This window comes from Mustela erminea, chromosome 1 (assembly GCF_009829155.1).
Source record: "Mustela erminea isolate mMusErm1 chromosome 1, mMusErm1.Pri, whole genome shotgun sequence".
Taxonomy (NCBI): domain Eukaryota; kingdom Metazoa; phylum Chordata; class Mammalia; order Carnivora; family Mustelidae; genus Mustela; species Mustela erminea.
This window is the reverse complement of record NC_045614.1, coordinates 60,978,270-61,001,338: the sequence shown is the minus strand read 5'-3', so window position 1 is coordinate 61,001,338 and position 23,069 is coordinate 60,978,270. Positions and strand designations below refer to the sequence as shown.

The 23,069-nt window shown below is 50.5% G+C and overlaps 1 protein-coding gene across 8 annotated transcripts in view; it reads left to right on the top strand.

Annotated features, from left to right (window-relative positions):
* Nucleotides 1–23,069, top strand: part of MYRIP (myosin VIIA and Rab interacting protein) — a 392,721-nt gene that overhangs the window by 305,066 nt on the left and 64,586 nt on the right. For all 8 annotated transcript variants that reach the window (XM_032345061.1, XM_032345144.1, XM_032345567.1 and 5 more), the window contains 5 exons: nt 1,604–1,684; nt 5,083–5,180; nt 5,400–5,480; nt 7,889–8,032; nt 16,000–16,153. In XM_032345061.1, the coding sequence (XP_032200952.1) occupies nt 1,604–1,684; nt 5,083–5,180; nt 5,400–5,480; nt 7,889–8,032; nt 16,000–16,153 (558 nt within the window). The remainder of the gene's footprint in view (nt 1–1,603; nt 1,685–5,082; nt 5,181–5,399; nt 5,481–7,888; nt 8,033–15,999; nt 16,154–23,069) is intronic.

The window sequence follows — 23,069 nt, the reverse complement described above, 5'->3', positions numbered from 1 at the left end:
CTCGTGTTCAGGTCCCCAGATGCACCTGCCACCCTCATAGCCTGTTGTGTGCAGACTGTCCGCTCTGCCCCAGACACTCTCCGACCTCCCCACACCTCTTTGGCTCACTGTCCCTGCTAGACTATGAAACACCCAATCAGAGCACTTAACATCTCTATAACTTTACATTGGTTTGTGTAAGCCTTTGACTGATGAATTCTTTCCCACTCCATCAAGTTTGTCAAGGCAGTGAGGATTTCTGGCTTTGGTCACCCGTATACTAACACCCAGGCCAGAGTCTGGCACCTAGTATAAACACCTGTTCATAGACTCTTTGCTGGATGGATGAATCAATGCTGGATGTAGCCACACCAAAGGGAAATATCTGCACTTGGAACCAGAGCTTGGGGTTTGCAGAGAGGACTTATCTTAAAGTCTTGTAAGTGAGGAAATGGAGTATCAGAAAGACAAAGCCACTGGCTCAGGGTCACAGAGCTAGAATAAGTGAAGGCCGGCTCAGAGGACACAAACACAGAGAAAGGAATATGGTCAGACTAAGGGAGCTATGACAGGCTACACATTTATGGCCTATTTCATACAAATAGGCCTAAACCTGCCTCAAATACCTACAGCAGTTACCCCTAGGGTTTCCACAGGGGAGCCCACATCATAGCCCATCCAAGAAAGCACAGCGTCTATTACATGTATTGAAGGCTTAGTTCAACATAGCATTGATGGCATTTGCCCCCTTTTGAGCTAAGGCACATGGACCCATATTCATTTTCTTGGTTCTGCCAAACACTGTTTTCCATTAACATTCAATTCAAAACATTTTCCTTGAGCCATCTTCTGTGTAGGTGCTGTGTTGGGTCCTGAGGATACAATACAGAGAGTTGAAAACAATCCGTCCTCTCCATCTACAGAGATCTCATAAAAATCCCCAACTTGAAAGGGGGCTTTAAAAAGGTCTTAGCTAGCTGCTGTTCCTAGCCTGGAATTAAGATTAGGGTTGTGTATTCGATTCAAAGAAGACCGGAGGAGAGGCAGCGGGCCTTGAAAGATCAAACGCAATGGGTTCACCTTATCTCACTCTGGGCATGTTTCATGTGGACTCCATTCTATGGAAGAGTAGGGTGACAGTTAAATCAATAGCTAAAGGCAACTGTTTGGGTCAGTGCTGTAGACTGCAGCTAATGACCAAACCCACAGCATCATGAGCTCTTATTCTTTCTCTCTTTCTAGAAAGGAAGCCAAGTGTCAGAGAGGTTAAGTAATGTGCTCTAGGTCACACAGCTAGTACTTTGCAGGTTCAGGAAATAGCACCCTTACATCTCTCCAGCTTCGATCTATTGTTCTCTCTTTGATTTCACATTGCCTCCAAAGAAGGTACTGGAAGAAAGTCAAGGGAGGCAGCAGTGTTACACCAGGAATCACTTAGAGAAGAAAAAGATGACTCATCAAAAGCTGTAGCATTATTGTGGAGCCCATGGATTCTCTAAATATCTGCAAGGCTGACTTCATCAGAGTGGGTCGTGGTGGTCTTCCAGGGCTGTGACCATGCACCAGTCCTCACTGGGGACCTGTGATAATCCCATTCTCTCTCCCACTCCCTCCATCCCTTCAGGAGGAAACTTTTTCGAGGCAAACCTGGAGAATGAAGGAAGTATTTCGGGCAGTGATTCAACATTTTATAGACAGTCAGAAGGTAAGTTTGCTTAAGAGTTTGCAGCTAATGGGAGGTTGAAGGAATAGAAGTGCCTTTAGATACTCGGGGTCTCCCAGTTGCATTGTAACTGCTAGACACAACCCCTTCTTCCTGGGTGGGAGTCTCCAGGGGTCTTCTTATTGTTGCCACTTGTGTGTATCCATCATCAAAATTGGAGAGTACAGCCAAGGTATGGCCGAGAGCAGTGCATTCGCTACCCAACCCCTGGATACTTTATATCCCCTGGTGAGCTCCAGTTCCAAGTCCATCTTCCAGAGCTAGAATATAATAATGAATACACTTGTGTAGTTCATATTAAAATATTCATAGAAACAATGTATCATGTAGTGATTCACTTCTTTTTTATACCAATACCATAGTCCCCTGAGAGTAGAAGTTAAAAGCAAAACAAACTGATGGTTTCAAATTAAACCTTCTCCATCATTTCAGCTCCTTCTCCAGCATGCTGGACCTTGAAATCCTCCTGAGTCACCTTCTCCTAGGGTCCTATAGCCCCTCTCTATGCTCTCTATTCTCTCCTTCAGGTGCCTTCGCCTGGAGGTCCCATCCTCCTTCATCATTGCTTCCTAGAACTTCTCCCCGTGGTACGACACACTCCCGCGGGCTCCAGGCACCTCCATTCACTGCTGAAGCTGAAATGCCCAGCACTGATTTCAGCCCAGAGTTCTAGACTCAGATTTCTGAAGCTTGTAGCAAGCCCTGTAGATCCTACAGGGATCCTAGCCTCTGCACATCCTAATCAAGCTCTCAGTCACCCAAGTTCCTCGCAGCTCTTTCTCCCAATTCTGTCCTTCTCTTTTTATTCTGACCCCCCCATGGCCTGAGAGCCTCCTGCCCACAATTCCCCTGTATTAATCTTACCTTCAGTGACCATCCGTATGCACCAGAGTTCTCCAGAGAAGCAGAACCAATAGGGGATACACACACACATACACACACACACACAAATTTATTTTATTTTAGGGACTTGGCTCCCTTGGGGCCTGGTAAGCCCAAAGTCTATAGGGTAGGTCAGCAGGAGGAGCTGGGGGCAGAAGCCAATGCTTCAGTCTTGAGACAGGCTTTCTTCTCTGGGAAACCTTAGTTTTTGCTCTGAAGGGTTTTGTTCTCAACTGCATGAGTAAGACCCACCCACATTACCTCAAGAGCAATTTCCTTCCCTTAAAGTCAAGTATCATAGATATTAACCACATCCCCAAAATACCTTCATGACAGCACCTAGATTCGTGTTGGATTAAATCACTGGGTATGACAGCCCAGCCAGGATGATGCCTAAAACTGACCATCCCATTGTCTACCGGTCCTCCAAGCTTCGGTCACTCTGCCTCGCCTCCTTCTCCTTCCTCCACACCCCTGCCAGTCATTCCCTCTGTGGCACCAACCTGAGTCTTCACTTTCAACCAAAACACCTTGAGTGCCCCACTTCACCCTCATCCGGAAGTCATGAATATAGCATTCGGAGCCTCTGGGTTGTGGCTCCAGGCTCTTACTGGCCAGGGATCTATGGAACTGGGGAACGATACCGACCACAGGTCCTCCCGCAAGCCTCTTAGCATAAGTGCCTGCTCACCCCATAGCCTGGGGAGCACAGGAGAGTGTGGACTTGGCTTGTCCATTGGGGCGTCCCAGGGCTAGCGAGGACTTGTGAGAAAAATACGTTGATTGGTATCTCGAAGAAGAGACACGGGAGGTACAAGTGTCTATCTCTGGGGAGCACTTGGTGTGATGACAATCTCAATTCTGTAGACTATGCCTGTAGAAACACTGGGAAAGCTGCATGTCCAGTCGGCCACCCTGGGGCACACAGAGCCCTGATGTGACCGTCATCATAGCCAGCTTTTGATGGACCTGTCAGCTTGCTGGATCTCTTTGAGCATCCCTGGGTTGGTTTTGGAGATTTTATTATGTTCGCCAGATGCCAATTTCTGTTCACAGTTGTGTCTTGAGGAACCTGCAAAGTTTGAATCAAGGTTTTTTTAATTGAGGGATTGATTAATGAGTGAATTGATGTATTTATGCTTAGTCTCATTCTATAGAGAGTTTGAGGCAGCTCTCAGGAGGTTTGCATGTGTTAAATAAGGCATGAGTAAGAGAGTATAAATGGAAACAGGAAGTTGAAATCTGGCCAAAGGAAGCATAGGCATGTAGCCCCTGCAGACCTGTGTTCCTAGGCCTGATGTGAATGGGGCTTCTGGGGCAAAGGGAGGGATGATTGAAATTCTCACTTTCAAGTAATAAGCAAAGATCGAGTTTCTGGGAAAGCAGAGCTCTTCCAAGCACTCAGCTCCAAAAAGAATTCTGTCACCTGCAGAAGCCATCTGATGTGGGGATGTTTCCTTCCACCTGTTGCCATTTGCAAAAAATATGCTTGCTAAAAATATGCTAGCATTATTTTTCTAAATCATGTGAGCTTGTATTTGTCTCACTTTTGTAGTTAAAATCAAGGGCTTTTGCAGACAGAGTCCTGGACTCAAACCTCATCTCTCCTCCTGTCACACTGAGTTGCCTCAGCCAAGTTATTTGACCTCTCTGTGCTTCAGTTCTGTTGTCCGTTAGATGGCACCCACTCAGTGGACTGTGGTCCAAATGAACTGTGGCCACGCACATAACACTCAGCCTGGGGCCGGCAGGTAGGCCAGCTCAGTGAGGTTGGCCAGTGCTGTTGTTCTTAACAATATTGGCTGAGAGTCTAAACATTGCTTCCACGGGTTTTGTACTTGCATTAAACCATGTGTACTGTCCATTGCCCTTAGAACATTGAATAATTTTCATCCCTATCTTCACAGTGATATGCACAAAATAACACATAACCTTCATCTGAGAAAGCAGATGAAAGAGCCGTTATTTCTTTATATGAAGCCCTTCTAGGAGAGCAGTTATCTGTAAGGCAGTCTGCATGTCGGGAGGGACTGCGTGTGATGCAGTCATGCTCTCTCAGAGTGACTTGGCTGGGAGAGAGTCTTTCTGGCTCCATGGAAAACTCCAGAAACTCCAGAGTCTTCGACAGACAACCAGCTGAGATGGGGACAGGAGGGATCTAAGGAGTCTTTTCAGAGGAGGAACCCTTGGGCCAAGCCTTGGGGTCCCCAGGAACCAGCTCAGGTACAGAGCAAGGACCAGAGGAAAGAAGGCCAAGATATAGGAGCCATGAAGGGAGAGACAGTACCTCTCAAAGAATCACGATTTCTTGTGGCTCGGGTTGTGGGGGAGGGGGAGACTGAGGCAGGGGAGAAGGTCTGGAACTGGTGCGCCAAGTTGCACAATGGGGAAATTAGCCCCCAGCCCCTGCAAGACTTAAACAGAAGAACTGAAGTGGAGTGATCATTTGACTTGTCTTTCCCTTTCAGAAAGTGGTCTGTGTTCTGTTTACTCTATAGGACACAGCATGATGGACACCTTGGCTGTCGCCCTGCGGGTGGCTGAAGAAGCCATCGAGGAGGCGATTTCCAAAGCAGAAGCCTACGGGGACAGTCTGGTATGACCCCCTTGTCCTCGCTGGGGGGAGGTGAGGGGCAAGGTCCCGGCCCCCGGAAGAGAGTCCAGACTGTCGGGAAACCATCTTCACAGTGGTTGTCCTTGACAAGCACGGGGCCCACACTCCCCCTGCCTCTGTGGTCAGGACTCCCAAGACAGGGATGGCCACATCTCCCGACCCACCCACCCACAGTGGCCATTCTCTTCCCTCCTTCCGCAGGACAAGCAGAACGAGGCCAGCTACCTGAGGGACCACAAGGAGGAGTTGACTGAGGAACTGGCCACAACTATCCTGCAGAAGGTAGGTGGGCCCTGCCGTCCCGTTATACCATTCACCCCCCGACCCCTCTCTACCCTCGGCCCGGATCAGAGCCCAGATCAGAGCCGGGGGAAGAGCAACCATGGGCCCTGTTGTTGTCTCGGGCACCATTTCTGGGCCACGTCACGTTTCCCTTTTGTGCTCCGGGAGCCACTGAGGAGGGATTTCATGGCGATGCGGCGTCTGAGTGGAGGGATCCAATGGGGTCGCCTTTAGGGATCGAACTGGCAGGTAAGGAGCCAGGAACTCAGCACTGAGCAGGTTACTCACCATCTTCCTGTTCCCTAGCCTCCCCGCTTGTGCGTGTTTGCATGTGTGCACATATGTGTGTCCTTCTTACAAGTTTCGGTCTCCCACTGACCCGCAGTCACCTCCTGCTACCTCCATGCCGTAAACTGTCCCTTGCATGGAGTATCCGTTCATTACTGTGGAGAAGCCAACCGCCCCAGACCTCTGTGTCTGCGAACAAGGATGATTTCTGTGATGCCACACGCACGTTTCTTACACCACCTCAGTGTCCTACAACTCAGTTTTGACACTATCTATGCCAAGTTAGCATGGACCTCACAAGTTAAGGGCTCAGCCCCACCAGAGTGCCCCCATTGCAGATACCAGGGACAGGCGTCAGGCATCCCCAAGTTACCGCACTGATGTCCAGTCTCCTACAAATTCAGGGATTCCCATGATCATGATTGCCCTCAGGTGGGATAATTTGCTAGAACAGCTCACAAAACTCAGCAACGTGCTGCATTTCCAAAGACAGATTTATCATAAAGGATGCAAATGAACAACCGGATGAAGAGATACACAGGATAACAAGGCGGGGGAGGAGGTGTGCAGACCTCCATGCCCTCTCCCTCCAGCGCACTGCCCTCCCGGTGACACCCCGGGTCTGCCCCAGCCCTGGGAGCGCAGTCCCCCTCCCTCCCCAGAGGTAGAAGCGGGAGCTGAGATTTCCCAGCCCTGAGTCGGCTCATTAGCATAACAAAGACACTCCCAGGGTTTTTTGGCTCAGTGCCAGGAACCGGGCCCAAAGACCAAATGTATGTTTTATTAGAGCTCAGTTTCTTTCTAGCTCAAGCATCCCCTCCGGCTCATGCTGTGGGTTGGGCTCCAGTCCATGCTGTGTGTTCACTCAGGGGCCTAAGTAAAGGCACAGCAGCTACTGGGGCCAGGACCCAGGACAGAAGCACAGGAGAGGAAGAGGAAACTGCCATATGGTCTAAGGCCCAGGCTCAGCCCTGACTACTGTCACTACTGTCACTGACCAAAGCAAGGCACCCAGTCAGCCCACTGCCACAGGCTTATACTTATTGTCCCCTTCCTGGGAGAGATGCAGAGTCACATGACAAAGGTCTGCATGCAGGAAGCAATGAACAAGTTCAGTCTTCTGGTTTGGTCACAAAATCCATGTCCCTTCTGCACGGCCCACACAGAAGATTCCCCACTAATCCCCCAGAGAGCCCCAGATGTCTCATCCAACCCACAGTTCAAAATACATTCAATCCAGATTCCAGGGCTTTTACGCTGGAGACCTAGGAACCGAGGAAACACGTTATCTGTCCCCATACGTCCAACACATACTGTTGGTGTCAGACCCCCGGGGCAGCTGGCTGGCTAAGGATGTGACCAGTCCCCAGCAATCCCAGAGCCCAGGGAGGGGGGGGTACACCTTGGTCAGGCCCCCCATCTGCCCCAAGGCATGGCACCTCCGTTCCTCACTTGCCCTGCTCGGCCTCCTGCTCTCATCTTGTCTGGGCTACAAGGGCATTGAAGAAAAACCCAGACTGGTGGCTCAGAAGTCTTCTCAGCTGCCTCTAGGAAGTCAGGAGCCCAGACACCACTGTACAAATAGATTCATTCTTTCCGTGGGGCTGTGCCCAGCATAGCAGGTGGTACAAATGAGCCATCAGCTCCTGGCTCTTGGAACCTGCCCCCTTCACAGACCCTGCCAATGCTTCCTGAAACCAGAATTTACAGCCAGAGACTGCGGGTTCAAAAGGTAGCTCCACTGTTTACGAGTTGTGCAGCCTTCACTGGTAGCTTAACTTTTCTGAGCCAGTTTCCTCGTCTGCAAAATGAGGAGTCGTAGCCCATAGCTCTTAAGATTATTTTGAGGATTAAATGCCATGGAATGCATAAAGTGCCTACCACAGTCTGGCCTGTGGTAGGCATTTAATGACTAGAAGTTGTAAGCATCATAAAAGGATGATTTATAAAATGTAAGGTGTTATTCTGTTTTACCCTCAGGTATAACTGAAACAGATGGGTATGCTGTTGAAACTAAGTTCTTCTGTGGCTGAAACACATCCCAGAGATGCTTCCAGTTGCTCTACATAGCACCTGAAGGCCTGGCCAGTAACCTGCCCCTTTTTGTCCTCCCACCACAGATCATAAGGAGACAGAAGAGCAAAGGCGAGCAGCAAATGGAAGAAGAGCCAGAGTGGTTGCAGCCCCAGAGCTGCATGGCCAAGGCAGCTGACGGGGGGACCGCCACGCCCCCAGGAGGTCCCCAAGCTCCCTACACCCTCTGGGTGAGTCCCCAAGCATAATCCTGCCCCCACCACGGACTGGTGTCCTGCCCAGGCACTGATCAGAGCTGGTGCCCTAGACGTGGGGCCACCACTCTCAACCACTTATAGTTGACTCCTGTACCCACGCGACGGGGTAAAGTTACCCAAAGCGGGGCCGGGGGAGAAACAGAGAAAAGTGTAGGTGATGGGGGCTGGGAGGGGCCAGAGGGGACAGAGGGAGTAAATACAGAACAGCCTCCTGAGGATATGCAGATGGCTTTTTATGCAGGACCCATTTAGGAAAAATAAAGGTGTCAATAGGCATTTTTCTAAAATTCATTCCAAAAAGGGTTGAACTGTTCCTGTGAAAAGAACAGCTTTATGAGAGCCCTGGGCTTCCTTACAGCTCCCACCCCTTGCTTTCCCGAACCCGAGCTGTGACAGTGAGATCACCGTGCCGTTTGAGGCACCGAAATGGCCACCTCTGGACACCGGCCGGGAGTCGGGGAGTGGCCCAGCCCTTTGTCCATCACCTTGGAATTAAGCCAAGAGCCGCAACTCAAAGCACAGGGCCCTTGGGTTGGAGCCTGCTTGTGTCTATGGTAGAACCACGAAGCCTGCAAACTCCTCTACCTGTTGAAGTGGCCCCAGCAGAAGACGTGGCGGCTGGGAAAGCCAGAGGCTGAGGCCAAGGAGCCGGGCCTTCTGTGCAGAGATTACACCCAAAGCCCAGGGACTGGTTGGCAGGGCTTGTGTTCCAGCAGTGGTAGGAGCCCACGGTCCCAGCATGGGCATGAGGTCAGGACAGCGCACACAGGTGCCATTTAAAACTGGCAAGTCAGAGACGGGAAGATCACCAGCACATGTTTCCCCCGCTCCTCCTGGGGGTCAGCGGCATTCGTCCCCTCTTGTATAGATGGATAGAAAGGGGTGTACGGCCCAGCTGCGTGGTAGGCATGAGGTCCCAGAAGCAATGCCCGCTGTCTTCACTATGTCAGTCGTCGCCGTGTCCTCACCAGCCACCAGATGCTCGGGGTAACAGGGAACACCTTTACGGCTTTATCGGGGAGTTAGTGTCACTGATTTATTGGCAGAACTTTCCCTTGTCAGCATGCCCGTCAGCTGACTTTACTGCTGCCGTTGTGCACCTAAACAGGAGCCTCACTCCAGGTCCTCCAGGACTGAATAATCCGATTAGCGAAGCAGGCCGGGGGTACGAGTCCGCCCAGGGCTGTGGGCGCCCCCACTGAACGGCTGAGACTGGAAATGGACTTGGGGCTCAGCGGAGGGAGAGCCCCATGACCTTCAAATAGCCTGTCATTCAGAGATTTCACTAACTCGTCCTGCCGCACCGAGCTCAGGCTGCATCTGTAGTGACACCCTGCTTTCCGGGGAGTCTTTTGGAAGCATTTTCTGAAAAAGTCAGGCTTGGGAGGGGGGCGTCTCTAGGAGGTGTGAATCCCCCCAGTCTCGGCATTTGACCAATACTTGCTCTATGTAGACTTTCTGTGCAGAGGGGGTTCACACATATTACTTCATGAGATCCATGCAAGGGCATCCTGGGTTCTCCCTATTTTACAGAGCAGTGAACCGTAGTCTGAGCCACTGGAACTGAGTTGACGGGTGGGGCAAGACCAGAACCCAGGTCTCCTGGCTCTGAGCATTTCCTCCACTCTGCTCCTGTCTCCTGGGTCATGGGGCAGCTCTTGGATATGAAATGCCTGTTTTCCCACCAACTGTTTAGGGGGACCCCTTGTCATGTTTGCAGTTCAACCTAGAAATGGTATTCCTGCCATTGAGGCAGGAGACACTCTGTGTGTCCGCGGAGATGTGGGACAGTGGGTTCTAGAATGGGTCCGGACAGTAGGAACAGCCTGCAGTGGGCACCCCCTTTCCACAAGAGGACAGCAGAGTGCTTCCTGCACACCCCTTCATCAAGTACTGGGTGAAAGCAGCTTAAAACAAGCAGCAGTGATGCTTCCCAGGGGGCCTCCCACTCAGCCCCTCAGCTGGCTGGAAAGACCCTAGTCCACCTGGGATGTAGGCACACAGGGACCGTGGGTCAGTTGCACAGGGTTCCCATTTGCTTTGCTAAAACAAACCTTCTCAGGGTTTCCTTTTTTCACCAGAAAATCTGTTTCACCAAACGCCTGCCTCCCGCACATCCCAGTTGTCACGTTGGTTTCAATAGCAATGGAGACAGAGCACATGCATTTCTTACTTATTTGTCCTGAAGCAAATGACAGAATATGATTTATTTCTAGATTTTGATATAGGATAAGGCCTAATGGAAGTCCCTCTCCCACTGCAGGCATCTTTTGAATCTCAGGTATACAGTGCTTTGCAAGCTATGTCCACCTTCCCTGGTCTTGAATCCATCAGTGTGGGAGGGGGTGGAAGAGATCCTTGAGTCTATAGTTGGAGCAAAGCCCAGAAAAGCCACCAATACACCCCTTGGATAACACTATAACCACGCAGATCACAGGGCCCGGCACCTTACAGAGGGGACAAGATCATCCACTCGCTCCTATTGCTAATCCTTCCATCCTTAACTTTGATGTTTGATCAAAGAAGTCCCCTCTTGGCCTCTCGGTGTGAGTTCTCCCTACACTGTGGTTTGCAATATGTAAACAGCATATTTTTGTCAATGTTATCAGTCAGGGAGACATGAATGCTTTGGCTTTCTCTATGCACACTTGTACTCATGGGAGCTGCCCCAAACGAAGCAGCCAGAACCCCAGCTTAAAGAGAAATCCATCATCCAGCTGGGTCCCTGGCACGGTTAGCTCTTTTGAGCAGCCAGGATTGTTAGCCCCCCATTGTCTGTGGTCACGTATGTTCAGGTGATGGTCCAGCCCAGCACTGGACATGTGGCAGCCGTTTCTCAATACAGGGCCATGGCCATCTGATGGCACCATGTTGATTTGTGGGGATTTAGTGATGGCCTGGACTCGAACCCTTCCCCTCAGCTCCCAGGATACCTGTAAAGGAAGGAGACTGTGTGGATCCACACAGGGGTGGGTCCACCCCCTTGTGAAGGCCATTTGTAACTCCAGGTTTGGTTTAAAGACAGCCACATGATAGAGCTTTTACAAAACCTTATTTGGAAGGAGAGTCGCACCTTACCCAGCACTCAGTGATAAGAATCCATGGAATCTTGATTAGTTAGCTCTTTAGAAAATCTTACCCCAAGTTCTAGCTCTTCCAGCGACAAAGAGGCTGGCATACCTCCTCTGTGTGAGTGCTGTCCCATTGGGCTCCAACCCCATTAGTAGGCTAACCAGACAACTAACCCCATTAGTAGGCTAAACCGGGCCCCTGAGGGGGCCTGCAGGGAAAGACTGGTTCCCTTCTGATGACCCTGACCTACCACTTCCCCCAATGTCTCAAGCCTTCCTCCCTTCATCCTTGTCTCTGTCCTGTTGCCTTCCTCTCTTGTCTTCAGACCTTCATTTGATGTTACACGTGGGTCTCGACCCTTAGACAGACCCCAGCCTGACTTCCCTTGGTCAGGACCCCAAGCTCTTTCCCTCTGACCAGCACCAGTGTTCAGGGCCAGCCTGGGACCTCAAGTGTTGGTACATCTGGGGGACAAAGGTCAGCCTCTCCAATGCGCTGTGCAGGATCTCACCTTGATGGCTAAGTCCGTGCTTTCTTCCCACCCCTGACCTGCACCTGGTCCCTGTCCCCTGTGGTGAAAGTCTGTGCTAACACCATATTCCAGAGTTGGGGCCCAAGGGAGACTGACCCTGGCCAACGCCACCATATTACACAACCATTGACCTAGAATTCAGCATGAGTAGTGCCCCCAGATTGTACAGCATGATGACTGCGGTTCTAGCTGCCAATGAGCAGGAACAAGGACTGGTTAAGGAGCAGACACATGTTATATCTCATGTTATATCTTTTATATCTGCACCAAAAAGTGCGGATGTGGGTATTTTGGACCCATTTTATAGATGAGAAAACTGAGGCTAGAGCTTTACCATAAGTTGCCTAAGGCTCCACAGCTTGTGATTGGTGGCTCTGAGAGTTGAATGCCTTTCTCCTCTTCCAAAGCCTTTGATCTAGCTTCTTTCTCTATGAAATGAGATCAGCAGATTCAGCTATCTCTCAGTCCTGAGACTGCACTCTCCAATGCAGTGGTCATGAGACACAAGTGACTATTCAAATTTAAATTAATTAAAATGAAATAAAGTTTAAAATCCAGCTCCTCCATCGGACTGGCCACATTTCAAGTGCTCCGTAGCACCTCTGGCTGGTGGGTACTGTATTACACATTGCAGAACATTTCAATCACCCAGAAAATTTTGCTGCACAGCACTGGTCTAGAATTGAGATAAGGAGGAAGTGATACGCAGAGGGCATAAATGCAGAAATGTGCCACGTCACTGGCCAAAGCCTGGACACGAAGCAGCAGGCCAAGTCTTGGCTCTTGGGGACCTCAGGGAAGGTGGCCCTCTCATCTTTTGACCAGCTGGTCTCCAACCTCCCCCCTTGCTCATTTGCACCATCACCAGAGCCCCACTCTGGGGGTTCCGACTCCTGGGGTCTGGAGTCCAGCCCGGGCATCTGAGTACCTGACCTAGTTCTCCCCTGGTGAGGCTAATAGGCTGCAGGCCTGAGGATAGCTCTTTCTCTCTTGAGGAGGGCTCCTTGACCTCCCGCTGCAGAGGCCATAACCCTGTGACCTCCAGGCAATTCCTCCCCTTTTTCCTCAGTTCCCAACAACCTGGACCCCTCTAGCCCAGGGCATAACTATGCAGAATCTCAGAACACTGCAGGCCAGGCTGCTGGGCTTAACTTGGAAACCCAACTCAATCCATCCCCTGCAGAAAGGAGTTATCCTCTGTTCTCTTGGAAGAAACTTGAATGTGTTCATTCTCTTGTTAATTTCCTCCCTTATTGTGTGATTCTCCAACAAAGCTGCCATCCAGCTTTCCAAGCCTTAAGACGAAGTATCCTAAAAGCCTGTAGTGCGGGTCTTGTAATTCATTTAATGCCTGCCTCTTTGGGCACATGTATATACAAAGTCATCTTCATAATAACCTGGTGATCCTATTCATAATAACCGTGATGACCCCAGGGGCCAGGCTCTTAGGATGTGTCCAGTGACCAAGAGGCATCTCTCTGTTCCCTCTCTATCCTTCTCTATTTTTCTCAGCCTTTCCTCTTACGTGTCTGTCCCTTCCTCCCTCTTTCTTGCTCTCCTTTTATAGGATAGATCTAAAGTATTTTTCCTTATTTATAATTACAGGATTGAATTTAGTATCTATGCCAGACCCCAAAAACACAAAGCAAAGCTTTGTTTCAGTTGTCATTCATCCTATTCCTGTCTTATGGAATAACCTCCTTGTGAGTGAAGACCACTTTGGTGCCATGGTCAGTCCCTCAGGGAGCCCACCCTATTGGCAGTGCTGATGGTCCTATTCGTCATAACGACAATAGAGCGTTCCAAGAGATGCAAGGAGCACGTCACACCACTGCCCACACAGGGTAGGCAGCGAGTGTAGAACGAGGTCTCATGATTGTGCTGTGTGTTTCGCCCAGAGCATCAGAGCCAACTGGCTCAAACGGCAAGTCCTTCCCGGCCGGAGCAGGTTAGCGAGGAGGAAGGTATTCTCAGGCTTGCAGCATGGGCTCGGCACAGCATGGAGGAGGCATGGAATCACATCAGCATGGGGCCACACAGACCCCAGGTCAGACCCTGCCTCTGCCGCCTCACCAACCATGTGCTTGGGCAAGTTATTCAACCCCTGCCTCAGTTTGCTCGTGTGCACCCTATCAGATCAAGTGAGAGAATGCCTATGTTGTCCCGGCTCAGCGGTAGGTGTAATAAATACTCTTATTTTGACTAATACTCCTTGAGTGCTTTTTATGTACCAGGCATGACACTGATCCTTTTACATGAGAAAACTGAGCCACAGAACACTCGAAGTCCCCCTCCCCGCCCCCCGCAGAATCCCACAGAGCAAGAGGAAGCTGGCATTGACCCAGAGCCAAACACACCACCCATTAGCTGGTGCCTGAAGAGTTGAGGCTGACCTGTTTCAACACGCGATTCTCAAGTTCATCTTTGCAAGACCTTGCTGGCACCTTGATACTCCTGGACCATGGACCAGCCATTCCCCCCCTCCCTTTATAGACAGGCAGACACTAACTCAGGCCAGCCCTTCCTCTTATTATCAGACCTGCTTCTTCCGTGGACAGTAGGATGGGTAAGAGGAAGGGAAGGAAAGCAGAGGTCATGGGTGAGAACAAAGGAGGGGGCACAAAGGCCCAGCTAGGATCATGAGCAAATAAAAGACTCCAGGAATCCCTTCACTTCTTAGGAGCCAAAGAGGTAGAGCTAACTGGTGAATAAATGCATTATCCTGTCGCCATCTTCTGGTAAATATGTTTATTGCATTGAATTTGTGGCAAAACTAGGTCTGAGTTTCAGAACGGGAGCTTTTCCACCCTGGCTGGAAACCTAGTGAAGCCAGATCTTGGGGTCTTTTGTGGTTGTCAAGGTATAGTTTTCTTCTAGTGTGAAACAATGGCTTGCCTGAAACCTAGTGTAAAAGTCTGGGGTCCCCAACTCGCTCTCAAAGAACACAGATGCCATCCTCTGTGTTAGAACCACAGGACTTTTCATTTCTTGGTGTAGGCTTTTGTAGATGGGGAGCGCTTTTGTCCCATAAAAATGGACCCAAGCTAACTCTTCAAGACACATACAGACAAATATAAGATACCATGTGACCCTCTATAAAATGAAACATTCAGTGTCATTTTTCCTTCTTTGTAAGCATGTGTTCAGTGATTTATAGTGAGAAGCTGGCAGATATTTAAAAAAAAAAAAATAGCAAAGTCAGGGCATAGAAAATGGCTCCATACTGCACATGGCAAAGGATGGTCAACTCCCTTAAGGAGTTTTCTGTCTAAACTCTGTCTGAAGTCCTGGAAATTCAGTCACAAACGAGCAACAGAGGATCACACCCAAAACACCATTCCTGCAGTCAAGGAGCTCACGGTCTTTGGAAGAACTGAAAGGTTTTAGTAGGACTGTAAGACAGTATATGCAGTTATGTGTGGGATTACATCGAAGGGGAGGCTTCTTGCCAGACCATGGTGGGATGAGTGTCAGGGGTATATTCCCTGAGTACACAGGGTTTGCCATAGAAAGACTTTTTTCTTCATTTTTATTAACTTCATTTGACCATCAGTTTTGATCTCTTTTCTCTCTGGCAGCTGTTCATCAGATTAAGGATTTAGTAAAATCATAGGTGGCTCCCTGAATACCCATCCCTGTGAAAACCTTGTTTTCCCGACACAAGGGACAGAGTCCAGGCTTTCTTGCCCTTGGAATAAAGGGAGCGGCACTCAGCTGAAAGCCGCTTGTTGTGTGTGTTAGCTTGGCTGTCCTCCAGCTCAGACCTCGCCCTCCATGTACCTGTGATATGATTCAAACAGTGTCTCCGCCTGTCCTTTGAAATCTCACTGCCTCCACTTCTTAGGTAACAGCTCCTTTTCCCTTCTTTAATTCAGACGCTAAGTGGTACGTGTTGCAATAGTTGTAGGTTTGTGGATGGACCATACTTGGCTCACGAATCTGTTGTAGGATTGACATTGCACCCAAAGTTTCTGTGCAGGCTGCCCAAACTTGGATTTGGAGGTCTTCCGAGGGAAGATGCTTTCTTTTTTGAGCACGGTTGACCTAAGAAATGTTGCCAGGAAGATGGCTGGATAAAAGGCTGTCTGCAGCCATTACCCACTAGGTTTCTGATGCTTTTGGGTAGACCTGGCCAGCTTCAGCAGAATCAACAGGGCCTGTTGACACTGTCATACAGCGTTACGCACTGTTTGCAGCTGGTAAGCCCCAGCGCGGAAAGAACCAACACCATCAGACATGCCTTCTCCACGCTGTGTCGTCTACCAGAAAACGGACGGCATCCCTCCCCATGACTGTGCCCCTCAGTCCGCTCTCTTCCCCTCTTTTTTCTCCACAGCAGTCCCAGTCTGCGTTCTCACTCCCCAGAGAGGGCACCCTGAAGCCCCCTTCCCTGGAGGCCACGTCAAGGCCGAGGAGGAACCAGGCCCAGCCACTGCGGGAAGAGGTGACCTTGCCCAGCTGGAGGAGCACGGACAGGCTGGACGAGACAAGTAATGGTTTTAAGTGGCATCTGGTTGGTCTGTGGGTGTCAGGAGTGCCGTTGGGAGGCTTCTTCCCGCTCAGCCCGAGTTGGTGTGGGCCCATTGGGGGCCGCCGAGCCACCGAGTCATGAGGCCTCTATCAAGCACACACATATAACGCAGTTGTGTTTTCCACTGGGCAATCTTCCCGCTGAGACCTGTGGGACGATGGGGGCTGGGGTGCTCCAGGGCCAGGGTGTTAAGAATGCCTCAGCTGCCTGGCCACGTTTCAGCTTCCCATTCCACGTGGACCAGAACAGGTCTCATGCAGGCCAGAAACACTAATCCAACCTAGCAGGCTATGTCAGTGTTCAGAGGATTTGGGTCTCAGTGAGGGTTGGTTTTAAGAGTGTCCTTTTTGAAACCTTACATAATAGTGAGGGTGATACTCGCTCCCATAAAAAAGAAACCAAACATTTAGGTGGCTTAACATACTAGTTTAGGTTCTCATCAAACACCAGTGCAATGCAGTGTCCTGGCTATGGGACGCCTGTGGAGGCCCAAGGCTCTGCTGTCCTCCATGGCCTCTGAGCTTTCTGCTGGGTCATTCACACCAGCCAGCAGAACAGAGAAGTGAGTGCATCTGCTTCCTAACCACCTCAGCAGGGACATGGCCCACACCACTTTCACTCCCAGCCCATAGACAGGAACCAGTCACACAGCCCAACTTCAGTGCAGAGGACCTGGCAGGTGTCCTGGCTGGGTGCATCCCAGCAATGCTGGTAATACCACGAGAGGCACGGGGCACACAAGTCTTTGATGGACAACTGTCATCCCCACGGCTCCTGGGGATGGCCTGCTGCCCATTCTTCCCGCTCCTTCTCCTAGAACATCCCGCCTTGGCATAAAGCCCTTGAGCTCCCCTCTCCAGAGACTCAACATCCATGACACACAGTCCATCATAAACCAGTCACGTCATGTAATCCTTCACAGTGAAGACCCTCCAATTAGCTGAGTCGCTTTCCCAAAGTTACACATCCAAAGGCTGGAGGTGCTTGGAACCACATGGCTAAGAGTTGAGGACCACGAAGTCCCCTGCTCAGGTCACCTGGGTCTCTTGGGCTCCGTGACTGTCTAAGCCAAGATGCTCGCTCTGCCCTGGCACAGGTCTGTTCTCCTCATTCGACCGCACGTAACGGGAGCTAGGAGCGTTGTCCTCACAAAAGAAGCCATGAGAGGATTCTCAATTCCCACTGTATGTCAGATCTAGAATCTGTTTCTGAACAACAGCCAGAAAAATTAGCAACAAAATACTCACCTTAGAAATAGGTTTTTAAAGATTGGGCTATCGTTTCTACTCTCTAAGGGAAAATATTGAATCCACAGCTATTGAAACAAATTCCATTGTCCTCAAGGTGCAAAGAACCACAAAGCATGCAATGCTTTTTAACAGTCATTCTAAAAATTTCCCAAAACAGATAATTTCCATGTGAACCTTTTAGTAGAACCCACCCGTCAGTAGAATCTGCAGAGATTCTGGGAGCACATGAAATGTTCCCTATTTATGTATATGGTTTGGGTTTTTGTTTTTGAAGTTCCTTTTTCCATTCTAAGTAAGCTTTTCTTTCCTTTCCTCCTGCTGCCCAGAGTATCTCTTCATTCATTCATAGGCTTTCTTCCTTCCTCTATCTCTCACCAGAGACTGAAAGTTCCCACAGAGAGGGGCCTCTAAAATTCCACAGGGCATATGTTTATCTTCCATAAACAAAAATAACTACCCTCTAAAAGTCACTTTACCATGAACAGGGTCCATCTGCAGGCATTACTTTATTCATTCCTCCAACAGCGCTACAGAGAGTTACCATTCTCTCACGTAGCCGACAAGAACCTTGAGGGACAATGAGGGTGAGTGTCTTGTTCAAGATTCCACGGCTAATGTGGCCAAATGCAAACATTATGGCTCCAATCTGCAGGCTTTTTCAACTACTGCATGATAATAAGTGTCCCTCCCTCCATAAAGGCAAACAAATAAACAACACCACAACAAATAGCCTTTCAAAATTCACGCTTACACACGATTAAGTTTAGAGGAGATGATCAGAACTTCTAGAAAACACTCCATTTCACAAAATAGTTCCCTGCTGACTTAGGAGCATTCCAAATAAATTTGGAAAGGGTTTTGATTTTCAAAACATGATTTCTTTTTACCTAATTTTCTGTAAAATAAAGCACCCATGTAATTATCTATTAGTGGTACATAAACATAAAATTTAGTTCAACCATATCACACACAGAAAAGATTTCACACTCTTCTCAAAAACTCCACGCATCTCTCAGGATAGAGATTTAAAATAACAAAACTATAAAGCACTTGTGTAGAAAACCTCTGGTTTTTCTGAGGAATGCTTGACCTTGACATGCTAAAATGTCCAGACCAACCCCACAGGTCTCGAGGAGTGTCTGATCCATTTAGCGGGAAACGGATTATACCTGGGAACAGGGCCCAGTCTCAGCAGAGCAGAAATGTAGAAGAGAGGAGACCCAGAGGTAGAGGTCATCTTGGTTAATGGCCATTGGCTATTTCCGCAGTTCTACTCATGCCCCAGGGGAAAGGTGGCTTCCAGAGCCTGTTAATTCGCGGTTGGGGTCAGCTAGAGGGACACTGTGGGCTGAGTAAACCACAGCAGGTCCACTTTGAGCCCCGGAAGAGCTCATAGCAGTCAGTGGATGCCTCCCCAGACATATTTCCCCTTGATAGACCTTGAATGAGCGTCCACTATAGACACAGCACATGCTCGGAGCTGGAAATAGCCATCAGGGATGGGCTCTGCTCTGTAGTCGCTGACTGGTTGTTGCCGCACAGCCACAAAAGAGAAAGAATCTGGACAGAGGAGAGAATGAAGGGTGCAGGGTCCTCGACGGCTATTCCCAGAGGACTAAGAGAGTGTGGTAGTGGGACCTGAGTATAGCTTTGAGCAGTTCCAACCACGCTCCTTACAACCAGGCTTTCACAGGGGTGGGCATTCAGGAAGCCCACTATTGCTTTTGTGGAGACAAAAGCTAGCCAGCTTCTAGCTTCCTCAGGAGAATGAATGGAATGTGGTGAACTGGGATTGTGAAAGGCAGAAGAGGGGGGCCAGCGACAGACTGAATCCCTGCCTTCCGGGTAGTGGGTGTCAAAGGCAGGTGCATGACCACGTCTGTAACACCACCAGCCCGGGAGCCAGGCACAGAGTGGCATTCGTGGGGGCTTTCCTGATGTGACTTCCTCCCGTGACCCCAGGAGAGGATGCAGACAGCAGGGCTGTGGAGGGCCTGACATCACGCGCGCAGTCTTGCCCCCGCATCGTGTGGGTGCCTGGGTTCACCAATAAGTAGTCTTTACAAGCCCCGGGCAGGTTCCAGAACTGCTCATGGACTGGAGGTAGGGCAGTGAAGAAAATGCATCCTCTGGTCATTGTTGTGGCGGGGCAAGGGGACTGGAGGTTGACAACCAGGAAAATTAGCTCTAGTATAGTTTAAGTCTTCAAAAACGAGAGCTTTTTGCAAAGCCCAGAGAACAGAGAAGTCTAGCTTCTTAAGGTAAGAAAGCCATGGATGTGTCCTTGAGAAGCAGCATGGGAGTTGGGTCTCCAAAGACCATCCAGAGGGCTGACTTAACAACTAAGTATAGGGCCCGGGGCTGGGCAGGGCGGCATGGCCATACTTCTCCCCTCAAGGTGATCCCTCTCCACAGTCAGGGCGAGTCTGCTTTGCATCATGGGAGTGTGTCTGTGTGCAGACTCTAATAGAAAGATCTGAGGACTTGTGGCTTGTTTGGAGGTGAGCTCAGGAAACACAGAGAGGGGAGGAGGGGACATGAGACAGGGAAGGAAAGGCAAGTCAAGGAAATGACTCCTTATGGAGCAGGGCGGGGAAATAGCAAGAACCAGTATAGGACACCCTCCTGGGCAGTAGCAGGCAAAGGAAAGGGGGTACTAATCCACCAGCTTCCGCTGCCACTGGTCAGAGCTGCTCCCGGAGGCTGTGATGACCGCCAGCCCTGGGGCAGCCAAGCAGCCTCTGCTAACCAGAGCACACCTCGGGCCAAGAATCGCAAGTGCTGGCAATTGGAAGCCCAGAGGGTGAAGGCCGAAGAGACCCACATCGCCTGCTGCAGGGGAAATCAAAATCACCACTTACCTGGCCACAAACAGCCTCTCGGAGAGAAAGCCTGCGTATTTCTGGAAAAATCCAGGCGGGCTCTGTGGTCCCTGCCTTCCACACCACCTGACCCATGAGACTGGGACATGGCATTGGGAAAATGCCAGCAACATAGAAACCCTTTTCCCCAGAAGACCGACCATTACCACCACAACAGGTAGAGCCCGTTACCTGCAAATGGCAATAACACCGCCATTAGGCTCTCCTCTGCACTGCACGTTTCCACGGCCAAGGACAGTAGTTGCTGTGATACACAGTCGTAAATACAGGGTAGGTAGATAATGAATCCCTGTGTAGGCAGTACATGGCCAATGGTGGAGGCCAACTCGGCAGACAGAAGGTAAAAAGATTGAGGGGTAGCAGACAGTACGATCGAGGCTTAACATATGTTGTCTTCTAATAATCCTCTGAAAGCCACAGAGGGTCGCATTGTCCCCATTTTTAGGTCAGGAAATGGGCTCAGAGGTGCTCTTTGACCAAGGTCCCCTGCCAGGAATCACAACAACTGGGGCTCAGCCCTGGCTCTGCCTGATTCCAAAGTTCTAGGGCAGCCCAGGGACGGATAAGGGGGAAAGCTCTGTGAAGAACTCGTCTCCTGCACTGAGCAGGCACGTGTAAGTGGCTTGGTGAATGTTACCTCATTTAATCCCCACACCCAACGAGGGCGGGATTAGCTGTGGCCCTTTCACCAATGAGAGTACCAAGGCTGAGAAGCTTCCCGAGGTTTCCACGCAGGCCCCCTGACTCAGCGGCCTCTGCTCTTCCCTCTGTGCCAGCTGGGGGGATGCAGCAGGCTGAAAAGGTCGCTGAGATCCAGCCCCTGGCAAAGGAACCTTGTCATCATCGGGAGGAGGGCTCAGCCACGTACATGATCAGCCAGAACCCAGACTGGGTCATGGCAGGAGCGAGACAGGCTGTCACCCTAGCAAGACCCAGGGAGGGAGGAGGCCACATCTGTACAGGGAGATAAGAAAGTGCTCTGGGAAAAGAGCAACCAAGCAGATGAGGTCTTTGAGAGGTCACTGGAGCTTTACCATGTGGAGACTGTGGTAGCGACAAACCCTAAGGGTAGAGGGAGCAGCCAGGGAAAGGCAGGACCCAGGCCCTCAGACTTCCAGGAAGACTGTGCTTAAATCAGCCCCGGGCCTGGAATCCTCCTGGAGGAAAAGAAGCCCCACTTTCTGACTCAAGAAGAAAGGGAACACAGATGTCCGGCCAGCCTGAGCTGCAGTCAGACCGCTGATGTGCCCCAGGGACTCCAGCTGAAAATGTGTTCAAACAACATCTGAATTCCCTAAAGGCTGTGGCCCACAGTAGTCCTGGCACATACAGCACTCTGTGGACAACGCTGTGAAACATATGGAACTTTTACTTCATTACACAAAACAGTAATCATTTAACTAGTAGGAAATCTGTGTTCGAAACGGCCTCTGCAAGACGCTGCCCCAGTGTCCCAGCACAGCGGAGCTGTGGCCCCTGGAGGCCTCCAGCCCAGAAGCTGGTGTCCGCACACAAGGGGGTCTCCTCCAGGGCCCCGCGGTCCTCATCAGAAGCTGGTGTCCGCACACAAGGGGGTCTCCTCCAGGGCCCTGCGGTCCTCATCAGAAGCTGGTGTCCGCACACAAGGGGGTCTCCTCCAAAGTCCCGCGGTCCTCATCACGCAAACCCCAGGGAGTCCTGTAAGGTTTCTAATGCAGGAACACAGCTTCTGTCGGCCACTGCTGTGCCCCAGGCTGCGGGGCTTTCCCAGGTACTCATGGCTGAGGAGCACCGTCCATCCTACTCACTCCCTGGGTGCACTATCCTGTTCAGCTTCTGCAAAAAAAAGATCAAGCAGCTGTCACCCTCTGCCATGCAGGTCTACCCTTGGGGCCCCAGCCACCTGCCATCACGGATGCTCTGGGCAAAACTGAGCCCACTGTGGGCCAACATGGACCATGATCCCCAAGTGAGGACCACTCCAGCCTGACCTTGATCAGTGCCTTCATTGGTGTCCACAGCACAGTCTGTAAGCCAGAGCCGTCTCGGTGTTGGATCGAGATCATCCCGATTTAACCAAGTGTGAGCCCTGTGACCTTTGACAAGTTACATAACCTCGCTCACCTTTTCTCCCATCTGTCAAAGAAGATTGGAATTACCAACCGCCTTCTCCCTCACATCCTTTCTGGAATGAGGCATGTCCTTGAGTTGAAAGTAAACTTACATGGCGAGCAGGAATAAACTCTGTCCCCCTCTGTGGCTCACACAGAACACTTCTGGGACCAGATGTGTGGGGTTTTTCCATATTACCAGTTCTCTGACACCGGCCTGGGGGCCTCCAGCTCTGTGCTGACCTTGTCTCCCTGCAGGTAGCTCTCGATCCCACCATCAAGGGCTCAGGACCATGTGGCTTCCGACACCAATTACAAGTCCCAGGTCGTCCCTTGGACTTCTGACCGACCGGCTGTGCACAACCCCCTCCTCAGGTTCAGTCATTTGCTGGAGCAGCTCAGCTCACAGAACTCAGGGAAACACTTATGTTCACTAGTTTATCATATAACAGAGGATACAGATGAACAACCAAATGAAGAGGTTCACTGGGTGAGGTCCTGGAGGGTCCTGAGCACCGAGGAGCTGGGGTGCCTCTCTCGGCACGCAGACATGCCAGCCAGGAAGCTCTCGGAACCCCAGACTTGGGAGACGTTTATGGAGGTTTCCTCCCGTAGCCACTGTCGATCATTAACTCATTTTCCAGCCCCTCTTC